The 21,061-nt window shown below is 36.0% G+C and overlaps 5 protein-coding genes across 8 annotated transcripts in view; 1 reads left to right on the top strand and 4 right to left on the bottom strand.

The window, feature by feature from the left end:
* LOC6652140 (putative uncharacterized protein DDB_G0267716) overlaps nucleotides 1–11,722 on the top strand; it is a 45,641-nt gene extending 33,919 nt beyond the window's left edge. For 2 of the 3 annotated variants that reach the window (XM_023181011.2, XM_047009844.1), the window contains exons 2-5: nucleotides 9,013–9,118; nucleotides 9,194–9,454; nucleotides 9,516–9,756; nucleotides 9,819–11,722. In XM_023181011.2, the coding sequence (XP_023036779.1) occupies nucleotides 9,013–9,118; nucleotides 9,194–9,454; nucleotides 9,516–9,756; nucleotides 9,819–10,662 (1,452 nt within the window). In that variant the 3' untranslated portion in view covers nucleotides 10,663–11,722. The remainder of the gene's footprint in view (nucleotides 1–9,012; nucleotides 9,119–9,193; nucleotides 9,455–9,515; nucleotides 9,757–9,818) is intronic. The other variant, XM_002074825.4, reaches the window with a different exon arrangement.
* On the bottom strand, nucleotides 11,718–12,304 carry LOC26529373. Its single transcript, XM_015176563.3, has 3 exons — nucleotides 12,078–12,304; nucleotides 11,974–12,015; nucleotides 11,718–11,907 (listed from the first exon to the last, which is right to left on the bottom strand). The coding sequence occupies exons 1-3, from the start codon at nucleotides 12,198–12,200 to the stop codon at nucleotides 11,767–11,769; spliced, it is 306 nt and encodes a 101-aa protein (XP_015032049.1). The 5' UTR covers nucleotides 12,201–12,304; the 3' UTR covers nucleotides 11,718–11,766.
* Nucleotides 12,305–14,051: 1,747 nt separating this feature from the next.
* LOC26528839 lies at nucleotides 14,052–15,346 on the bottom strand. The gene is made up of 6 exons (XM_015176564.3): nucleotides 15,243–15,346; nucleotides 15,118–15,181; nucleotides 14,729–14,883; nucleotides 14,567–14,665; nucleotides 14,438–14,501; nucleotides 14,052–14,376 (listed from the first exon to the last, which is right to left on the bottom strand). Exons 3-6 carry the CDS (start codon nucleotides 14,740–14,742, stop codon nucleotides 14,170–14,172), a joined length of 384 nt encoding a protein of 127 aa, XP_015032050.2. The 5' UTR covers nucleotides 14,743–14,883; nucleotides 15,118–15,181; nucleotides 15,243–15,346; the 3' UTR covers nucleotides 14,052–14,169.
* Nucleotides 15,347–15,410: 64 nt separating this feature from the next.
* LOC6652142 lies at nucleotides 15,411–16,420 on the bottom strand. 2 transcript variants are annotated; one of them, XM_023181091.2, is made up of 2 exons: nucleotides 16,143–16,420; nucleotides 15,411–16,078 (listed from the first exon to the last, which is right to left on the bottom strand). In XM_023181091.2, exons 1-2 carry the CDS (start codon nucleotides 16,290–16,292, stop codon nucleotides 15,878–15,880), a joined length of 351 nt encoding a protein of 116 aa, XP_023036859.2. In that variant the 5' UTR covers nucleotides 16,293–16,420; the 3' UTR covers nucleotides 15,411–15,877. The 2 variants fall into 2 exon arrangements, with proteins under 2 accessions (XP_023036859.2, XP_015032051.3); XM_015176565.3 differs by having other exon boundaries at nucleotides 15,411–16,087; nucleotides 16,143–16,419.
* A 672-nt stretch (nucleotides 16,421–17,092) lies between these two features.
* Nucleotides 17,093–18,860, bottom strand: LOC6652143 (importin subunit alpha). The gene has a single exon (XM_002074828.4). The coding sequence runs from the start codon at nucleotides 18,708–18,710 to the stop codon at nucleotides 17,355–17,357; it is 1,356 nt and encodes a 451-aa protein (XP_002074864.1). The 5' UTR covers nucleotides 18,711–18,860; the 3' UTR covers nucleotides 17,093–17,354.
* Nucleotides 18,861–21,061: the final 2,201 nt, after the last annotated feature.

Here is a 21,061-nt window from a genome sequence, read left to right as displayed (position 1 = left end):
AAAGAAACAAGAGAAGAAGAGGGGGGAGAACATGTGGTACAGCAACGTGATTTACAGATATGCCATATCCACATTTATATATATATATATATATGTATATTTGTATAATGCGAACCAAGTACAAAGACTTGGACGCATGCACAGAGACTGAGAGACAGAGAGAGAGAGAGATACACAGATATAGATACTGAGATCTGACAGATACACATAAGTTTTGTCTTGCTGACAAGCTCAAGCAATCTGCGTGGCTACATTTTCATATACATACATATATGAGCAATTTTTTTTGCTCTGAACAAACATTCATGTTAATTAATGCCATGGCGCATAACTGAAATGCCAATTCAATGAAATGTAAGTAGCTCATTGAGAGGAACTTAACTTGAAAAATGAAAAAGGACAAGAAATTCCATCTTAAAAGATATTCGATTCATATTTTTCGTATTTGAGATATTTTGTGATCAAAACATTAAATAAAACTATTGTTCCGTTCTAGTCTATAAAGACTATTTCAGTGTGTGTATGTGTGCGCACATTAAGATCAGATACAAAGATAGTATATAGTACCATATTGTAGGCGGATGGCGATGGGAGCGCAATTAAAAGTGCTTTTGAGCGCGCTTCGTCGGTTCGTCGTTCGATTCGATTGAGCCAGTCGATGGGTCTGACTCTTTGGCTTTTGCTACTTAAAGATACATGCCACATATTCGTACTCATACCACTACATTCACGCATCAGAGCTACGCTTCGATCGGCGGTCTGGCCCCGTAGATATAAATAAGCGATACGTGTAATTCGGGTCACTAACCGTTAACAATAAATTTCATTTGTTTAAAAAAGTTTTTGCCCCAAAGGGAGCAACAGGGTGTGAGGCGAGACAAGAAGCGAATGTAAGAGAGATGGAAGTGGCGGAGAGAGACAAGCAAGCAGCCTGTAAAATAATATTGTTACAAAAAAAAAATTGACATCTGATCATTTGTAATTATTATTGCGCATTGCGACATGACAGGGCGGCGGTGGCTTGGATTGCTACTGCTTTTTGGGGCGTGGCTTCGGCATACGATATTTGCCTTGCCATTGGCTCACAAATCATTCTAAATGTAGCGACGAGATACATATGCTCCCCATTCCTACTCACTCCCCACTCCCCTTCAATCTAATGATAATCACTGGGCCATAATTTACATTTGCTTAGATTTCGATTTAAATTGTTAAGTTCGTTCAACTCTTCTCTGTGCCTCCCCCCTTTCCCCCCACACACCTCTCCATCTCCCTTCAATCAATCTTAGATTCTCAGCTTGGGGAACAATTAAAGCCAAATACTCGAAAAAGTAAAAAAAATAACTTTGAGCCGGGACGAGACATGAGATGAGGCTTTCTTTTTACTTACTTCAAGTGGAAGAGTTTCGTTTCGTTTTGGGTTTTTATAATTTTTTTCTTCTTTATTTCATTTTAAGACCAAGTTAAATGGAACCAGAAATTATTTTGAACGCCTTCAAGTGCTACAGAAAATAAAAACGAGAAATATCTCAGGGACAGAGAGGAAAAGAGAGAGAGAGAGCGAGAAAGAGATGGATGATGGAGAGAAAGAAGTCAAAGTTGTGGCACAATCATGACTTGATGCGATTATAAAACCAAAGAAATATAATGCTCAATAGAAATAGAAATAGAAATTAGATACACACACACACACACACACACATAATACAACACATCACATACATACATACATTCATCTAACCATATTCAAATGAATTTTAATTTTTTCTTTTTTTTTTTTTTTGAAAATGACTAAACCAAAAATGCGGCGAGTGCTTAGAATTGTGTGTATATCTTGTTGTTTTCCTCTTTTTTTTTATTATGTGTTTTTTTTTTTATTTTTGGGTCTGGGTAAGAGTTATAATAATAATAATAACAATCAAAAGTTTGAAAACCAAGTGAAATGCTTAAGAGTAGGAGACACAAGACCCCAAATGGCTGTTAACCCACATCAAGAAAAAATATCTCAAAGTAGTCACACACACACACAACACACACACACACATATGCATGTATTAGTTTCATACAATTAAGGAAACTTTTTGTACAGCAAAATGAAACAAAAATTGAAAATTTAAATGGGACGACACAAAATGTCATAGCAAATGAGTTATTTATAAGGAGCAAAGGAAGGGCAGGGAAAATCCACTTGAAGCCGCCAAGAAAAAGGAGAAATGGGCATCGATTAGGGCTTTCTAAGAGTTGGAGTGGCTAAATCAAATTTGCTAGCAATTTGGCCGCCCAAGTTAATACATAAGTATTTCTTACTTGACTATTCTGACTTTGAATTTGTGCATAATATGTAATTATTATTATAATCGGAATAGATTTCACAATTTTCCATCTTGGAAAAGCTCAACTAACGATGAAACAGGACAAAAGAATACAGAGATTTTATAGGACAGCTCTTGTTTTAGTAATTAAGAAAAAAACGATCTTAGCTGATTCCGGCCTAAAGCAGATATGTGTCCGAAAATCTTTTTTTATCACCGATATTCTTTGGCATAAAATTTTAGGTCATTTCCATTGACAAAGTGCACATAAATCTTTCGATATTCTTGACTAAGCATAACTTTTGATGTGTAATTCGTTTCCTTTAATTATCTATTTAACGATTCAAATTGCTCACTAACAGAGTTGTATTTGTGTGTGTGTGTGTGTGAGTGGTAAGATACATTTGAATCATCATCATCAAGATCATAAAACAATAACAATCAAATATGACCATATTGGGAGAGGCCACAATTTGTGATCTACGTAGGAACACATGTACGTACATATGTATACGTACGTGTGTATGTATGTATGTGTCTCTTTGTGGTGGGGAGTGCGGGAGGATGGGGGGAGGAAGGAGAGTAGTGTAATGAACTTGTTGTCAGTCATAACGATTTTAGGGTGTGGGCTCTCGCTGTCTTAAGAAAGCTACAGACACAGATACAGATACATATAGAGAAGGAAATCTAAGTATATTGAAATTGTCTTTGGCTTTGCTCCATTTGTTTTTTTTTTCCCCACTAGTAGACCAAGTAGAGCTAAAGGTAATCCATTTTGTGCCAGTCGGACGACTACTTGCTGATATCTTTTGGGTAACTGTCACACACACAACAGCAACAACAGCAACAGCAACAACAACAAATACAACAATAATAATAGCAGTAAAAACTATGCGCAGCTGCGCTCTATACCTAACCTGGATTTACGTTTTTTCGGGGGTTTGTGTTTTTGTGGGCTGCCTTTGCGGCCGGCGTCGCTGCTGACTAATGAAAATACAACAATAATTTAGTACCTACGCATAAGCAGCCAGAGCCAGAGTGAGCAGCAGCAGCAGCTTGAAGAGTGTGAGCGAGTGAGATGGCAAAGTCGATGTCGATGTCGATGGCGATGCCAAATGCTTGGCAATTGTCACAAACGCAATTTGTCTCAAAGTCGATGAACTCTCTTTCTCTATCACACTCTCTTGTTGTCTAGCCATTACACTCTTTGTTTTCGATTTTTCATACCCTGTACTTATGGTGGGAATAAAGAGTTTGCTTACTGAGTGGAGAGAGGGCGAAAGAGGGGGGAGTATGAAATGTTGTCTCAGCTCTCAAATAGATATTTAGTTATCCCATCTGCTAAAGGGTATCGCCAAGTCGACTTCAATTCTGAGTACAATGAATCTTTATTTTACTTCTTTTTTTTGGGTGTAGGCACGTTTGACAAAAATCGGGAAACCAACAAAATCTTACACTTATTTTTTTTTTTAGCTAGTTACAATTGTAAGTAGCACACACACACACACACACACTCATAGCTTTGGCAAACTGCGCAGGCGCGCAGCGTTGTGCGTCATGAAATTAGTTTATTTGTTTGCATAAATATGTGCGAGAGTGTTTGTAATTGTATGCATGCACGTGTGTATGTCTATCCCCAATGTGTGTGTGTGTGTGTGTGTGTGTGCAGCTAGCAATTTCTAATAAATTTGTTGTTTCTGTCATGCACACCTGGAGCATAATTCGTTGCCAACAGTCATGAGTCAATTTCCGCCTCAGCCTCAGCCCAAACTACTACGATAGCAGCGCAGCCAAAAAAAAAAAATACATACAAATACAAAATATACTTCAACAAAACTACAACAAATTATAACAAAAGATACCTATACACACATAACTATATACATATCTATTAATGTAAGCATGTGTTTGTTTGCATAAGCGAAACTTAAATGCTCTGACTAATATCGGTTAGGCCCTGAACATAAAACCAGGTTTAAAAATAAAATGAAACCAGGTAAAACTGAACAGTATGATAAAACTGAAGCCCAATATCCTGTGGGATCTATTCCCGTGAAAAGTTTATAGTCGGAAGAACTCCCAACGACTTATCCTTATATAAAAGGAGACGTCTGGCAATGGTTACACAAACAAATACGGACTTTCCAAATAATATCTAAGGATTTTATAAGAAACACGCTCTCTCAAGGGATCAAGCCAGGGTTCATGTAACACAGTAGGCACAAATTGTTCACAATGGAGCTAAAATATACTATCCTGGAAATGGATGATACTGGAAAAATTGGCAAAAATAAAATATTAATTTAATGTTTAAACACAGACACAACTATTTACATTTTCATTCAACAAAAAAGAGTCGCCTACACCTAAAAATTCTAGTGTAGCAATACTTTTTTGACTCACTGTAGTATGTCAATTGAAGAAATGCTTAGGAAATATATCGTCCTGGGGAAAAGTATTGTGAATTGACATACTCGAGTAAGTTACATAATGTAAATTCATGCAAAATTCCCCTTTTTATCACTTGAGAGTCGTTTCTATAACTTAATTTTGAGTATATCCTTCCTTATTTGTTAAATTTTATCAAACGAAATAGCTTTATTTTCTAAAAAACACAACTATGAGCAACTGTCGAAACAAATATAAACAAATACATGCACACAAATGTAGATAAATGTTAAGTAATAATGTATACTAAAAGACGTTGTAGAAAATCTCAAACATTTTCTTTTAATCTATGAATTTTGGAGAAGAGTTTTCTAATTCGGGTCATTATAATTTTCTACTAGATCTTTCGAAATGTGAAATTTTAATTTAATTTACCCACAGTTTACGTAATCTCTCGTCTTACATTATTTTCAAAATTGTTCAAATAATGTATGGAAATGTGGCATATGGTTAGAAACTAAGTGTATTTTAATGGGAGGCGGCGGCAGTTATGCCGCGAGCATGGATTTTACACTCCGGCTCCTCCACTTAAGCGCAACAACTATGAGTGCGTCTACTCCACCCCTGCCTCGGACCTCCCCACTCCATTACTTCCCCTCTTCAAAACGGTAGAACAATAAACACACATACACATACATACGTACATATATATTTTTTGTTGTTTAAGCATGAAAAAACATATTCAAATCAATGCCTAACTGCTTGCCGAGCCACTCGAGTTCCATAACCAATTTTAAAAACCAAACCCAATCTCGAACCCAAACCCAAAACCAAAACCAAACCGAAAACCAATTGTAGCATTCAAAGTCAGAGCTCTTTTTCGTCCACTTCAACGTTCGATGACATTTCGTTTTTAGTTTCTTTCTCCCTCCTCCTTAGCAGCACCCTTTTCTCTTTCTCTTTCGTTATGTGTAATTATTATAATACATAAATTTGGGAAAAGTGTAGAAACAAAAAGAAAAAAAAGGAAAATAAAAATAATAATAATTAAGAAAAGAATTTTTTGGTTTTTGTTTAATCATTTCAAGTGGCTCAAAACGAGGTACTCCCGTCCGTTGACTCGGAGTACTTTGGCCTTCCAAGTACTACTCCTGTTCCCAAGTGGTGGATACCAATCCCTAGAATTTGTCTAATCGATTTTTCAACATTTCTAAACTAAACTAATTTTTCATTTTTCAAGTACAGTATCTTCAAGTACTTGTGCCCTAAGATTTACGGAGTTCCGTTGCTTAAACCTTCACATATATTAACTACTTTTAATCTACATTTTTATTCTATAGTTATGGGCTAAAGTTTAACGATTTCGAAGCATAGGGCATAGCTGTACTCTGACGTTTCCATAACTGGCCAAAAATAGTTCACTGTACTAAGTTTTTTGAGTGTTTGTTTGGTTGTTGTTAATTTGTGGTAATTACTCAAAAATATTTCGAGCACCGTGGTCTCTGGTCTCCAGTCTCGTCGCACTACAAACTTGACGTCGGTCGTCGGAGTCGTCAATGTGGGCAAAACACAATGCCTTCGCTTTATTTTAAGGCACAAGGTTGGACTTTTGTGTAGGTTCAGCCGCAACAATTGTAAAGTATAGCATATGTAGTATATATATACTACTACCAGTAATTATTTTGGTTTTTGGTAGTAGTTTCTTTCCAAAAACCTAAACCAGTTTTCTTAAAGTCACATTGATTGGAGTGATTATTTCTTTTTGTTTAATAAATTGTTGTTTTGCGACGCTCAACGATTTTCAGTGTCAAAAGTGGAGAGAAGTTCGATAGATCGAATCTGTATTTTTGTGGTTTTTGGTACTCCTTGTCATCCTCAATTCGGTTAACCATTCAAAAAACAAAAACCGAAACTGAATTATTAGTCACTTATTTAACCACACCCTTATAGCAGCCAATTGCCACTTGGCTAGAATTTAAATGAGTCTCTAGAACCTCATTTTGCAGCTCATAACTAAAATTTAAACATTACCATATAATAATTATTATTAATTGTTAATAATATAAACTGGAAAAAAGTAATAATAATAAGCGCACGCGCCTCTGCCGCGTCAATGAGTCAAAAAGTTTCCTTTCAATACTCGCAAATAGACGGCAAAAATACATATATAATACATACACATACATACATACATACAGACATAATATATTTACTTTTATATGTTGTTTGTATATAGAAATTGTAAATCAGATACGGCATAAATATTGAACACATGGCGCAGCTTGTGGATGCTTGACTTGTGGGGGAGTATTGGCAAGGGGGTAGGAGGGGATAAGAGAAGCAGGAGGAGGATAGGGGGAGGGGTGGCTAACTGAGAAATTGAAATGAAATAAAGCACATATAAAATGTACTTAAGACTCTGACGATTGTGTTATTGTTGTTGTTGTTGTTGTGTTCAAAGATGGATAACGAGTGGTGGAACTGCTCCCAAGAAGTGGGGGCCAAGAGGTGGGTTGGTGGTGGGTGAGTGGCGAGATGAAAGAGTTTTAAGTGAGCCAACAGCAAATAACCCGATATACATACAGTTTGATTACACTAAAATGAACACAATTTAATCATTGTGTCACAAATGAAACGAAGGAACTTGTTTCATTTCGATTATTTTAATATTGATAAGGTTATATGTTTCAATTATGGTAAATCCCATTTTATTTGTTGGCCAAAATTGAATTTCTTAGTTAGAAAATTCTTAAATATTTGGAATGGTAATCTAATTGATCAGGACAAATACAAGTTTCATTGCTTGTGTTAAAAAATAACATTTTTTTTAATACTAATGACAGCATTTGAAAATCTACAAAATATCCTGCGACACATCTTGTTAACTTGATATGATATGAATGTCAAATGTTGCCTTTTAGCCACAAAATCCTTACGTATATTGATTAAATGATACATACATATGTATGTGAATAAAGAAATCGACCTGCCTTTTGCGTTAATATGTATGTGTGTACCTAATGAAAAAGTCAATTTAGTCATAGATTCGGTTTATAGAATGTTGAATATAAAAGTTGTTTTCAGGAAACTTGCAAATCTTAATAAAATTTGTATGTTTTAAAAGAGAGGAGTATTTTTAAAGCAAATGTTCTATTAACGATTCAAATCCTTATAAATGGGCGAAATTGCTATTAGAACTTTCTGAAAAAAAAGGATAATTTTCATGTCCTTCTTTCTTCACTATTTTTTGTATTGATTCTATTGCGTATATGTATATAAAAAATCCAACACAAAATATATGTAAAGCAGTTAAGGGATATTAAAATCCTAATTTACATGTTTTATACATATAAAACTACATAGTGCCATTTAATGTCTTGTCTTTTTGATTTAAATTTCAAATGATGCATATATATTTTTTACTTTAGGCATGTTCTACTGTATTAAATCTTAAATATTTGTATATATAATTTGCTTTATATGCTGTAAGAATATAGATGTACATATATATAAATATATATGTATATATTTTGAAGTTTTTTGTGAGTGTATTTCTGATCTTGCTATAATTGGCTGTCAAAGCGACGTTTGATCGCCTCACTTCACACACACACACACACACCACACTTAAGGCAAAACAAAATGTCGGCAGCTGTCGTGTGTGTGCGTGTGTGTGTGTGTGTGTTTGTTAATTTATAAATTAAATCGCGCTCTTTATGTTTGAATGTGTGAGTGTGTGTGCAATTTATTTGATTGTTATTCATAATTTCTTAGCCCATTTCAATGAGGTCTGGCAACATTTGTTGCCAACTCAACGGCTATTGCTTGTATTGGCTAATTGAAAATCAATTAATGTGACTGCATTCTATATATATTTAATGCTATAGCCCGTTTTATATCTCACATCTCATGTCGGCTTCAAAAATCCTTTTGTTTTCTCTTCTGACTCTTCTGTTTCGAAAAAATTAATTGATGTGAAATTTCAATTCGATTCATTTGGTGTATTTGTTGTTATTGAAACTCAGGTTCATTGAATGCTCAAGTATGTGTGTGTGTGTGTGTTTGTGTGAGTGTGTGGATCAAAGATCCCAGACATTTCATTTCATTTTGGAATCTGTTGGACAAGTTTTGCATGATCAAGTAGCTCAGACATTAAGACGAGAAAAAAAGAGAGAACCGAAACCCCATAACCATAGCCATAAAGAAGGCGAATTATAACGCTCATTTATTGTATATTGTATATAATTTAAAGACTAATCAACCATTCTCCCTCTCTCTTTCTCTCTCTCTATCTCTCTCTGTACTTATGCAGGTCAACAAACAGTATACAGCCAACGATCTGGAGGCCTTTATGAAGATCGCCGCCAACTGGCAGAATTCCAATCACAATTTGCTAGAGGGCGTCGACTTGAAGACGGGTAAGTAATCCAAAACTAATAGAAAAACTTCTTTTCTAACTTTAAAATTGAAAATTATTCTATTTTTTTGTGTAGAAATGACACAATACATGAACAGTCCCTCGATGAACATGTATAAGAAACGTGAACGCACTCAGAATTGGAATCATCAGGAGAAAAAGTACCTATTGGATTTGTGTCGCAAGGATATGAGGATTATAGAGAACAAACGTTTGGATGCAGGACTAACGGCAGTCAAGAATAAAGCTTGGAAAATAATCCATCAAAAGTTCTCTAACCAATTTGGCACAGATCGCACTTGTAATCGCCTCAAGGAGCAATGGCGACGTATGAAAGGTGTGTTCAAGACGAATAAATTTCTATGCATTCTTTATATCCATTTTCCTCCCGCCCTCAGCTTGCACGCGTAATGAAATATTGGACTATAATAATCGTTTGGCCAGATTTGGGGCAGAGGTGGCCGATCGCAAGAAGCCGTCGCCATTTACCTTTGAGGTCTGGGATTTCATGCAAGAGGCGAAAAAGGCCTGTAAATCTGAGGCATTGGATGGCATAGATTATTCCAAAATTCCCTTGGCATTGGAAGAAGACTTCGAGTATCGTGGCGATTATACAGCCGATGAGCATGATATGGATGAGTAAGTTAACTTTTAGTTTGCACATTAATTATTTTAACTAACTTTGCTGTTGTTCTCTTAAGCAGCAGCCGCACTCCGCCCCAGGAGCTGTGTGATGTCGATATCAAAGAGGAGGAGACAAATGAGACCTTCAATGAGGCATTTAACAGTCATCATCATCTTCATGATGTCTCAAATGGTGAACGTTTGAGTGTATCACCCAATCACAGTCGCAATGGCATGCGCGAGGTGGAAAGTCCTGCCACTGTGTCGACAGCCTCTGGGCTGTGTGATGCCAGCTCTGGTGGTGGATTTTTGACACCCAGCGGGGCCGAAATGTCTGGATTTCAGGCTAATTTCAATATGAACAACATATCCGCCACATTGGAGGCTCTGAATGCATTGAGAACGGGACAATTTCCAAGTGCAGCAGCGGCGGCAGTGGCCATACAGCAGCAGCAGCAGGCTCAGGCGGTGGCTCTCCATCAGAACAACAACAACAACAACAATAATAACAATAACAACAACAATGAGGAGGACGATGATCTGCCCAAACCATTGGCCAAGAGACAGCGTACCAGCAGCGGCAGCTTAAATAACGAGGAGCAATCAACTCCACTGAGCACAGTAGTCAGCCCATCCATTGTACACACATCATCGGACAATCAGGCCTTGGAGCGATCCACCACAGCCACTGGCAGCAGCAGTAACGGACCAGGGATCACATCGTCATCCGCAGGAAATGGCCACAATAACTTCGAGCTTCGTCTGTTTATGGACATGCAGAGCAAGGAGCACATGATGCGCATGAAAATTCTGGAAGTACAATTGCAGGCGGCCAAGCATAGTCGGGATCTGGTTGAGATTAACAAAACATTGGCTCTCCAAAAGCTTCAGGAATTGGCCACCAAGCGTTTGCCCAGTTAGGGGCTCAAATTTAAACTGGTTTTATGTTGTTTTAGTTGCTAATGTTTTAAATTTAATGATGATTTACATAGTTATTATTTAAGTAACACACATACATTTAAACCCACACACTTACACACACAAACACACATAGAAAAGGAGAGATTATGAAAGAGAGAGATAGAGAAAGAGAGAGAGAGAGAGAGAGAGAGAGTTGCATACTCTACAACATTCCTGGCATTGTTGAACAGTATTTTTTATTTTGATTTTTTAATGGAGAAAGCTAGAAGCAAAACTAAACGCACACAAATCGATCATAAGAGAAAAGGACCAGGAGGCGCTCAAAAGTATGCCATATTATTTTTTACTAGACTCCCGCTACCTCACACAAAAACACCATCCACACACACAGACACACTCTCACACACAAGATGTAGAGGATGCACTTGACCAAGTCGAGTGCTTGTTTGGAAATAGAAAGAGTTCGCATCGACAGCCAGTCCAGCATTCAATTTTTAGATCACTAGTTCTTACAATTAGTTCTTATAATAGTAAAAAAAAAAGCTCTCCAAGTTGCTCAAACTTTACGTACTTATAAAAAAAAAAAACATACATATGTATATGTTCTTGACTTGAGTTCTTCTAACTAACCCAAAACACCAATACACACCCACCCACCCACACACACTCACACACACACACACAACCCTTTTTTGTAGTCCTAAGTTATCAATTAATCTGTCACAAACTTATTTGAGAAAACGAAACAAAGGACAGTATTTATAATTTATCTTTGTACAGATTTTATGTTAATGTTTTGTTTAAATGCCATACGGAAAGGAAAACAAAAACCTAACCATTTTCAAATTATCCTTTTTTCCTCCCAAGAAAATTGTTACCACACACGAAAAAGAAACACACACACATGAAACTACTATATAGTATATATACAAACTATATACATATATACATATGTATATGTAAAAGAAAAATTATTAATTTAAAGAAAGCTTCATCGTAAAGCGTGTAAATGAGAGAAATACAAAATTATTTTAAATAAAAAAAAAAGAAAAAAGTTTAATTCAACAAATTTCAATTTAATTTATTAACACTCAACTGTGGAGTTTAATCATCTGAAGTTGGATTCAACTTATTATATTCATCGGTCGCTTTCTTCAACTGCTGCTCATTCAAACGCAATCTAACCTCAATATCGGATTGTTGCCTCTGGATATCGTCGCTCATCTCTTGCAGCTTTTCGCGTTTCTTACAAAGAATATCAATCACCATCAAAATAAAGCTGAAGGATCTTATTATGCTTATTATACTTACCACGACTAGCATTTGAATGCGTTGCGACCAGGCTGAACGATTCTATACAAAGGAAAAAGGATATTGATATTACGAATCATTCAAAATAAAAAACTTTCCTTTACCTTAATTTCATCGCTCTTGGTGAGCTCTCCATCATCAGATAGCAGACGTTTTGTTAAAAACAATTTCACCGGTTCCGCGCATCGTTTCTGATCTAAAAGTGTTGACCGAAAACATTTCCACATGATGAAGAATCAGAAATTTGTTCTCTTAAATTTGAGTTTCTGGTAAAATTGTGAAAATCGAATGAAAGCAAGAGAATCGACTACTCTCTAAGTGGAACTAAATCTGACAAGTTCAAAAAAAAAGTAGTCAGTGTTAAGTTGATTGAGTTTCATTACATTTCGACTCCTAATCAAGTGACAAATCGTTATGTTTATATCAAAATGGACAAATCTTAATTTGGATTTCTATGGCCAAAGCCAACCTGAAAAACAAGATGGTACCCAGTGGCAAGTTCTTGTGGAATATACTAAGTAAAAATTTGGGTTGAAATTGGCATTGGATGCCGAAATTGGAAAAGTACCAAAAGTTATATCAAACCTCCAGGCGATTGCCATTCATTCTTATCAAAAGCCGTTTGGGTGTTCTAAGTGATATCTTAAAAAAAAAAATCATTAGAAATTTGATGCAGTAACGCTGCTGGAGTCATTCTGTAATCATCTATGCGAAAACTGATTACTTAATGAAGTAAGTCAGCTTACGGCCAACTCCACCCGGATGGACCACCCGTAAAATACGTTTATGAGCATAATTGAAATATTTCCAGTTCGATTTTAATAAAATTTGTTAGAATTTAACAAGACTAGTTCAATTGCAATAGTCAAAATCAGTTTTATGCAGAGCTTGGAAAGGGCGTGGCAGAACCTTGAAATAAGTGACCAACACTGTATACACAAGTCTACAAACCGAATTGTTTGTCCGAGATCTAGGTGTTTATACGGAGTTGGAAATGCTTTCCTCTGTCTGTTCCAAACATTTTGGCGACCTTAATAAACCATTTCACCATATGGGTGTTGGTATATCGCTTATTCTTAACGATCAACTACAGGTATACTGAAAAATATTTAAATTTTGTTCAGGGATATCTTGAAAGCCAATCAAAATGTAAGTAAAGGGCACCCATTGAAACAAATTAACCACAGGAGAACATTTCGGAATTTCCTATGGACATCTTTTCCACCTTGCACTTTGGAAATGGATTAAACACAAAAATGTATGTATCAAGAATGAGTGCTTTATTTTTTTTTTTATAGAAATAAAAGTGTTATATTGTTTTTGTTATTTCAGCCTTCTTTCCGTCGTAAATCTATTAAAATGTGAACAAAATCGGTCCCACACATGAATTAAGGGCCATTGGAATGTCGTCTAGGGCTTAGATAATGGGACTCGAATGCACTTGGATGTCACTTATTTACATCCTCATCTTTGTTGTTTGTTTTCTCCCTATGGACTGTAGATTTACTTTCAGGATCTGCTACTTTGACGAGTTTATCAATTTTGTCATCCACTTGATTCATTTTGTCGGTAACCTGTTGCTTTTCATGGAGCTTCTTTCTTCTCAAGTTCTCCAACTGTTCACGTTGCTGGAAATGAAAGAGGACGAGGATTTGTGGTTACCGGGAAACTAAATAAAACTCGAAATACCAACAATTTGCAAGAAGTGTATATTCTCTCTAGCCCTGCCACGTTCACTTATGCTATATTTCCTGCGAATGTACATGGGATTAGGATTAGCTAGTCCTTATCTACATACGTATTAATGCCAACTTACATAAAGTCCTGCATATAGCAAGTTCTCATGTGCTTCAAGACAATGATTGGTTTGTTGGACATCATGCCAATGAAATAATTTTGATGGGAAAGAATAGACGGAATTTTGAAGGCAATAGATCTGGGCCTAAAGAAGAAAGTGAAGTTACTAATTATACATTGAATTTTACAATGATATCTGACAAATTATTCAATCATCAGGTGATTTGATATCTAACTATTTTGAATTATTTCCCAAGGCTACTTTGAAAACGAAGCAAAAATATGCTTTATAGATAGGTTGATTTAATTGACCAAAAATAGTTTTTTTTCCAATCGGCCTAAAATTGATTCACATTTTGAGAAGACTTTTCGAACAAGTTGTTTAGGAATATGATTTTTTTAGCGTTTCTTTCCACCCAATATTTTCATGATATCATTGATAATTTGAATTATCTCTTGAATTTTTTGCTCTAGTTCCTTCTTCCTTTCCTGATAATCGCTGGTCCTTTCCTTGACTAAATCATTGATCTCCTGTTTGATGGCTTCAATTTCAGCTGTCAGCTCTTCAATCTTCTTTTTCCTAAGCTTATCAAGTTGTTCCATTTGCTACAAAGAAAGAGATATGTATACCTGTGGAAGATTCCAGTTAAGATCAAGAATTACATACAAGTTTATTGACATGCATTTTCTCATCGCCTTTGCCCTTGTCATAGATATCTTTCATGTGGCGCCTTTTTAATTGGAAATTAGTCACAATTAATCAAATACTCATTTTAAATTCAGGAGGATCACTTACGTTACTGCCAGCTGAACCAATTGGGGCTCAGGTTTCAATAATCTAAGGCTTCTTAAGCCCATTGAGAAAAGTCCTCGACTAATCATTTTTGGATTGTAACTAATGCCGAAAAGTAAAGAGAAATTTTAAAGGAAAAAGACAACTAAATACCAGGCAACTTACTAAATGGATTTCATCTACTTTTTTTTACGACTCTCAGGTTCAAAATGCTTTTCCTGCATTTCCACAATTTTCCCATCCAAGCGATCCAATTTAGCCTTAATAAGAGCCTTCTCCTCCTGAAATTTTAACCGCAAATTCTTCAATTGTTCCCGTTGCTGAAATTTAAAAAAATGATATAAAGTGCATTTGTCGGGTCTAATTGGGAAATACCCTGCACAGCAAATGGAGAGAAACATTAAGTCAGTAGACAACTTTTTTACTAAAGGTAACAGACATATTTTCTCAACTGATGAAACTAAGAAGACAAATGACTTCGAATCAACAAAGCAATATTCTTCCATGGATGCAGGGTATAAAATATAATTACAACAATTCTTTACATCACTAACCAATTTCATAAAGTGAACGTTCTCCTGAAACGTCACTCGCCCGTAGATCTTTTCACAGAATCGACTAAAGAGCGAGATTAGATTTATAGGAAAATTGAATATCAGATACTACCATATTCTCTTACTGTATGCATTGCCGATTATAAAGATGATTAGCTTGCAAAAATTTTTGATATACCAAAGAACTGGGAAAGATTATAGCCGAACACATTTTTTTTTGTATTTTTTTTTTATTTTTAATTTTCCAAATCTGACTATTGTTAATTTTGATGAAGTAAAAGTTGAAATGAATCTCAAAGGTATACACAATTTTTATTGTATTGATATTCTTTCTCTCTCTTTCTCATAAAGTTTTAATAGTTTATTCAAGATTTAAGCGTACATAGTCCTCGGTTGATTTGGCAATCTGGGCAGTGGAGAATCATAGTAAAATGGCCGAGATGGAGGTGGGGGCTGTCTAAAGGGATTTCCTCCAGGAGCTTGAAGTGGTCCACTGTGCCGAGATGCCGCCGACAGGCCAAAAAGTGCCAGTACAAGTCCAAAGAGTGCCAGTAATTTCATGATGTAGCTTCGATTTGCGGTTTACGACTGATTGAAATCCCCCTCAAGCATCAGCAATTTATAGTCGCCCTCCAGTGTCTAGAATGGTGTTCCCCGATTGGGATTTTGTTGTCTTAGTGCCAGTGATAAGGTTTTTAAATAATAATACAAAATATTACAAAACACCGGCAACAGAGGGTGCCGCTGCTGCTGCTGATTATTATTTATTGCTTGACATAGTGTTTCGTTGCTCCTCGCCGGCCCCCGCTTCTGCCGCATCTTTGTGTGGTTTCCCTTGCTCTCGCTGCTTGTCATCGAACTCCATTTGCTTGATGCATCTGGTCAACTCCGTCAGCATGACTTCTAGACTCCTCTGCTGCATGGCCAGTTTCCCGGCATGCGCTTGGAGCTCCTGTCGTTCCTGCGTTAACTAGGCAATGTTTGTAAGCAAGTTTCAAACTTGAACTCCATGCTCATCCACTTACCGTGCGCAACTCTTCCATTTTCAAATATGCATCGATGTCGCCAGAATTACTGCGAAACATCTTTGGCATATTGATGCTGCTCTTGATGAAGTATTTCCCAATGAGAACGCCTTCAAATTTATTCATAAAGCGTCTTAAGAGATGAGCCATTGTGAAGAATAAAAGCCTAAACAAAAACTTTCGCAAAAATATAAACAAAAACAATCTGATTTCTAATCGTAATTTTGAATAATGATACTGTAAGCAAAGCAATTGACAGAGAGAATTGTAGAATGAATAGTATACCCGACCGTACACTTTATAGCTGGACGGCAGTGTTGAAAAAATTGAGTATCCATGGCATACTTTTCGGCTAAAAATGAATTAACTCGAACTCGTACTTACGAATGCTCTATGGTATTGCTTATGATTCACAGTAATGCATTCGAGATGACCATTGCAATGGTCACCAATGCACCAATGCATTGGTATGGAATCTATGATCCTCTAAACAAAACAGTTCTTAACCGAAATCATTCGCTCCATCAGAATTCACATTAGAAAAATGGATTTTATTTGAAACTCGCCGTTTCCGCGTTTTAAATCCTTAAAGGTAAATTTCGAAAAACCTTTTTAATCAGGTCCGGATATACTAAAATGCCGCCTCAAGCACTTCGTAAACTTTGCAATCTTTTCATAATTTTTAGAAATTAAAATTTATTTACAAGTACATAAATCGAATTAATCGACGGTATGAAATTGTAAACTATATAAAAATATAATCAGGGTCGAATTCGAGGTCCACAGATTCTAGTATGATACAGCTTTTTGTGTCAGGAATAGTGCAATATTCTTATATGTATAACAAAACATTTGTAAAAATTTGTCATTTGGGTAGTCCATGAAGTCGACGGTCCATACCCCTCGATCCGACCCTGTTTATGATTAAGAAATAAATATTGCTAAACCAATTAAAGGCTGTTCATAACGAATTTCAAAGATCGGACCAAATGACAAAATCTTTTTTTAAATCTGAGCCCAATATTCAAAATTACTTTATTCTTGTTGGTTAAGATCAGCGATTTACAAAATACAATTTAAAATTATTTTACAATTTCCTAGTCTCTCGATTCTAAAATACATTACATAACATTGATGAAAACATTATGGTATAGGGTGGAGTTTTATGTTGTGGGGGATCAATCGATAGCATAGGTGGGTTTGTGTCCATTTCTATTGGGGCTCCAGAATATCGTAGTAGTTAAAGTAACTATCAAGTATTTTAGTGGCTTTCGCAGAGACTTCTGCATTCTGATTGTATTGAAGAGTTTCCAGTTTCTGCAATCCATCCATTTCCTCGACTGTCTGGCAGAAAGTCTGCAAGATGCCAAGTTCTTTAGCCGCAGAAAACAGATGTTCCAATCCGACCAGGATCACATTATTGGGACTAGCGTCACTTGCATTCAAATGATTCAGGAACGGTGGCAGTAGATTATTATCCTGAACTAGCTTCACGGTCTGCTGCGTAGTTCCCGAGACAATAGCATTGGCCACTGCCCAGATGGCCTCCCTCTGAGCTCGGAAGTGTCCACTCTCCAGAACTTTCTTTATTTCGACGTATATTTTAGCTTCCAGAAGGGCCTCAATCTGCTGGCTATCTCCAGCAGCAATATTGCTCACTGTCCAGGCGGCCTCTCTGACTATATCGCTATTCGGGTGCTGAAGCAAGGGAACCAACTTGGGTAAGGCCCCATTAAGAATCACTGTGTCAGTCTGATCATCTGTGCCTGCGGCAATATTTCCAACACACCGCAGTGTTGGAATTAAGATGATATCTTCATGCTTGTCCAACAGATTCACCAACAAACCCACTGCGTTGGCTTCAATCACGGATTGAATTTTGTAGCTGGAATCATCCGACAAATAAAAGATGGCCCAGCAGGTGTCCGAAAGCACTTCAACATCGGAATGCAACAAAAGTTGCCTTAGCACCGACATCAAACGATTTACTTCGACAGTCCGAGGTGGAGGATTCTTAGAGCGACAGAGATTCATCAATAGTTTAACCAACTGACGAAGCAGTGGAAGCTGAGTCGTAACTGTGTCATCGGAAGGCTGCGCGGTAGTTTTAGCTTTTGGCGACTGCAGCAACGCAATCAGCTTAGGAACTGCTCCGTTGTCCATGACGCAGCGAGTTTGCTCCGTATTGCCAGACGCTATTCCGAACAACACTGAGGTGGCCGCAAGCTGCACTTCCGGATTGCTCCCGTGGCTCAGGAAGTTGATCATTACAGGGACAATGCCGCGTTCGATTAGTGTATCAATGGGCGGAGAATCTTGACTCAACAATTCGCGAAACCAGCGCACGCCCTCGATCTGATTCTTTGTAATTTTGCTGCGAATCGCCTCCAGCATTTCCTCCATCTTCAGTTCTAATGGCGATTTAATAGTTTGACGCTTCATTTCTTTAAAAAAGGCAATACGACGCTGTGCCATCTCTTCTTTGTTTTTGGACTTGCGCAACGTAATATTGATCACGCAGCGTTCCCACGGCTGCAATTCTTTTTCGGATTCCTTTTCACTCTCCATGTTGACAGTTTCTTTACGTGAGAAAATATATTTTGCAACTGAAATCGGACGACAAAAATCAGTTTTCGACTAAACGAACTATCAGATGTAAAGGAAATCACTCTGAAACTTAAATCGGAAACCTACTAGAAGTTCATATCTATGACTTTATTTTGAGCAATGACAAATTAGTTTATCTCTTACGTTTCCACAGAGAAGCATTTGATTAAAAGCTAAAGTTATCGATAAAAATGCTTTACAACGGAACAAACCTTATTTTTTGAGCCTTTATACCATGCATCCATGGAGTAAAATGCTCTAAAAGGGCGCTAAGGGGAAGGGAAAGTCTTAAATTGTTACTAGACGGGAAGTTGGATTGACTAAAGCGTTAAGCGACATTTTGTTTAAGACGATTTCACCTATATCATTGAATCTGGATTATTAGAGTTGTTTGGAAATAAAAATTTAAATAATTTTTAATCGGATTAAAAAGAGTTAAAAGATAAACGGATAGACGTAAAAAGTCAATCAGGTTGACGAACAGAGCATAGATGGCGTTGTGTTTGAATTTCATTAAATTTTAAAGACTTGTTTCACTTCGTACATGGTAGACCAAAGTAACCTCATTTGATTTTTGCATATCCTTACATAAATTTTAAGAAATTCTTATCTGATATCCGATTTTGGTTCCTAATTAAAGTCTTAGTATTATTATTATCACATTTTAATCAATAATTTACATAAATCTCCTTTCGGTGATTTCCCAAATATTTTTTATTTTATTAATCTTATCAATATGACAGCAAAATCCCAATCGGGGAACACCATTCTAGACTCTAGATGGCGACTATAAATCGCTGATGCTTGAGGGGGATTTCAATCAGTCGGAAACTGCAAATCGAAGCTACATCATGAAATTACTGGCACTCTTTGGACTTCTACTGGCACTTTTTGGCCTGTCGGCGGCATCTCGGCACAGTGGACCGCCTCAAGCTCCTGGCGGAAGTCTGTTTCGCCCGCCCCCACCTCCAGCAAAACCATTATACTATGATTCTCCGGTGCCCAGATTACCAAATCAACCGAGAACTAGTTATGCTTAATTTCATCATCAATTTAAAAATTTTTCCTAACATTTCTAAAATAAAATAAACTAAAAAAAAACTTGCAACTTGTTTAGTGATTAGAAGATAATTTAATTTAATTTTAGATATTTACACATTCCTTAAGATAGTGGTTTTGTATAGAATTTTTTAAATATACATTTTTCCCAGACTTTATTTTGACTAATTTCTAACCGATTTCGAAAAGGTTTATAAAAATTTAATTCCAATTTTATTGAATACTTGGCTTTTAAAACTAATTAGTCAGTTTAGACATAAATTTAAAAAAAAAATTAAAATTATTTTCTAAATTTTCAAAAAAAATAGTTTTTGAGATTTAAATGTAGATTGTAGGTTGTTCTTTCCTGAAAATAAGGATATGAATTGTTCAAAATCTCGAAGCAAGAATTTTGACATATTTTGTCTCGCTGAGTAAAGCGAACATAAAATAGTTTAAATAAATATGGAAGTTAAGAAAGAATATTACCTTGACATTGTCCAAAATTAATCACATTTCAATGATGATGAAAATATATTGAAATTTACAGAAATTACATATTTCAAATTGTTAGCATTCACTCTTTTGCCTACAAAAATATAAGGTTTTTTTCAACTATCTTGTCAAAGCTGAGGATATTGTAATAAATTTCGAACTGATTTGCTTAAAAGTTTGGAGAAATATTGTTGAGAATTGGAAGATTTTGATTCGATTAGACATGTTTAAACATATTTTATTTCTTTTGGTCTAAGTAAATTTTGAATTTTTGATCATTTCTGTTAAAAATTCTGCCTTCTGAGGAAATTCCCACATAATCTTATAAAATTGGCGCCAGGTTGGCGTTGGATTAATTAATTTTTAAAAATAACCTTTTCTCGAACCCGTTTTGTGTTCAATCTTGTTTTTTTGTCCAAAATTACAGGTGATACATTAAAAATTAAGTTTACTGGTTTTTTATGGAAGAACACCGAAGGACATGTCAATGCAAAGTAATTTGTCATGAATTTTGAAATACTCCGTAATGGAAAATAGTTAAAAGCTAATTTTAAAGTATAATATTGTATGAACATAACGGTAGATTAGGAATGTTTGTTATAAAAACCAGAATAGATTCTAAAATTTTATATAAAGGCACTAATATAATGTAAAAATGGTTTTGTTTATACCCTGCTTGTTTTTACCTAGTTAATTGCATTGCAAACTTGGACGAATTTATTACCCAGGTCTTTACTAGTATACGTGATGATCGTTTATTGTTTTTTTTACCAGTGATG

Source organism: Drosophila willistoni (genome assembly GCF_018902025.1).
Source record: "Drosophila willistoni isolate 14030-0811.24 chromosome 2L unlocalized genomic scaffold, UCI_dwil_1.1 Seg168, whole genome shotgun sequence".
NCBI classification, from domain to species: domain Eukaryota; kingdom Metazoa; phylum Arthropoda; class Insecta; order Diptera; family Drosophilidae; genus Drosophila; species Drosophila willistoni.
Note: the sequence above shows the minus strand (reverse complement) of the source record. Positions and strands in the feature narration are given on the sequence as shown.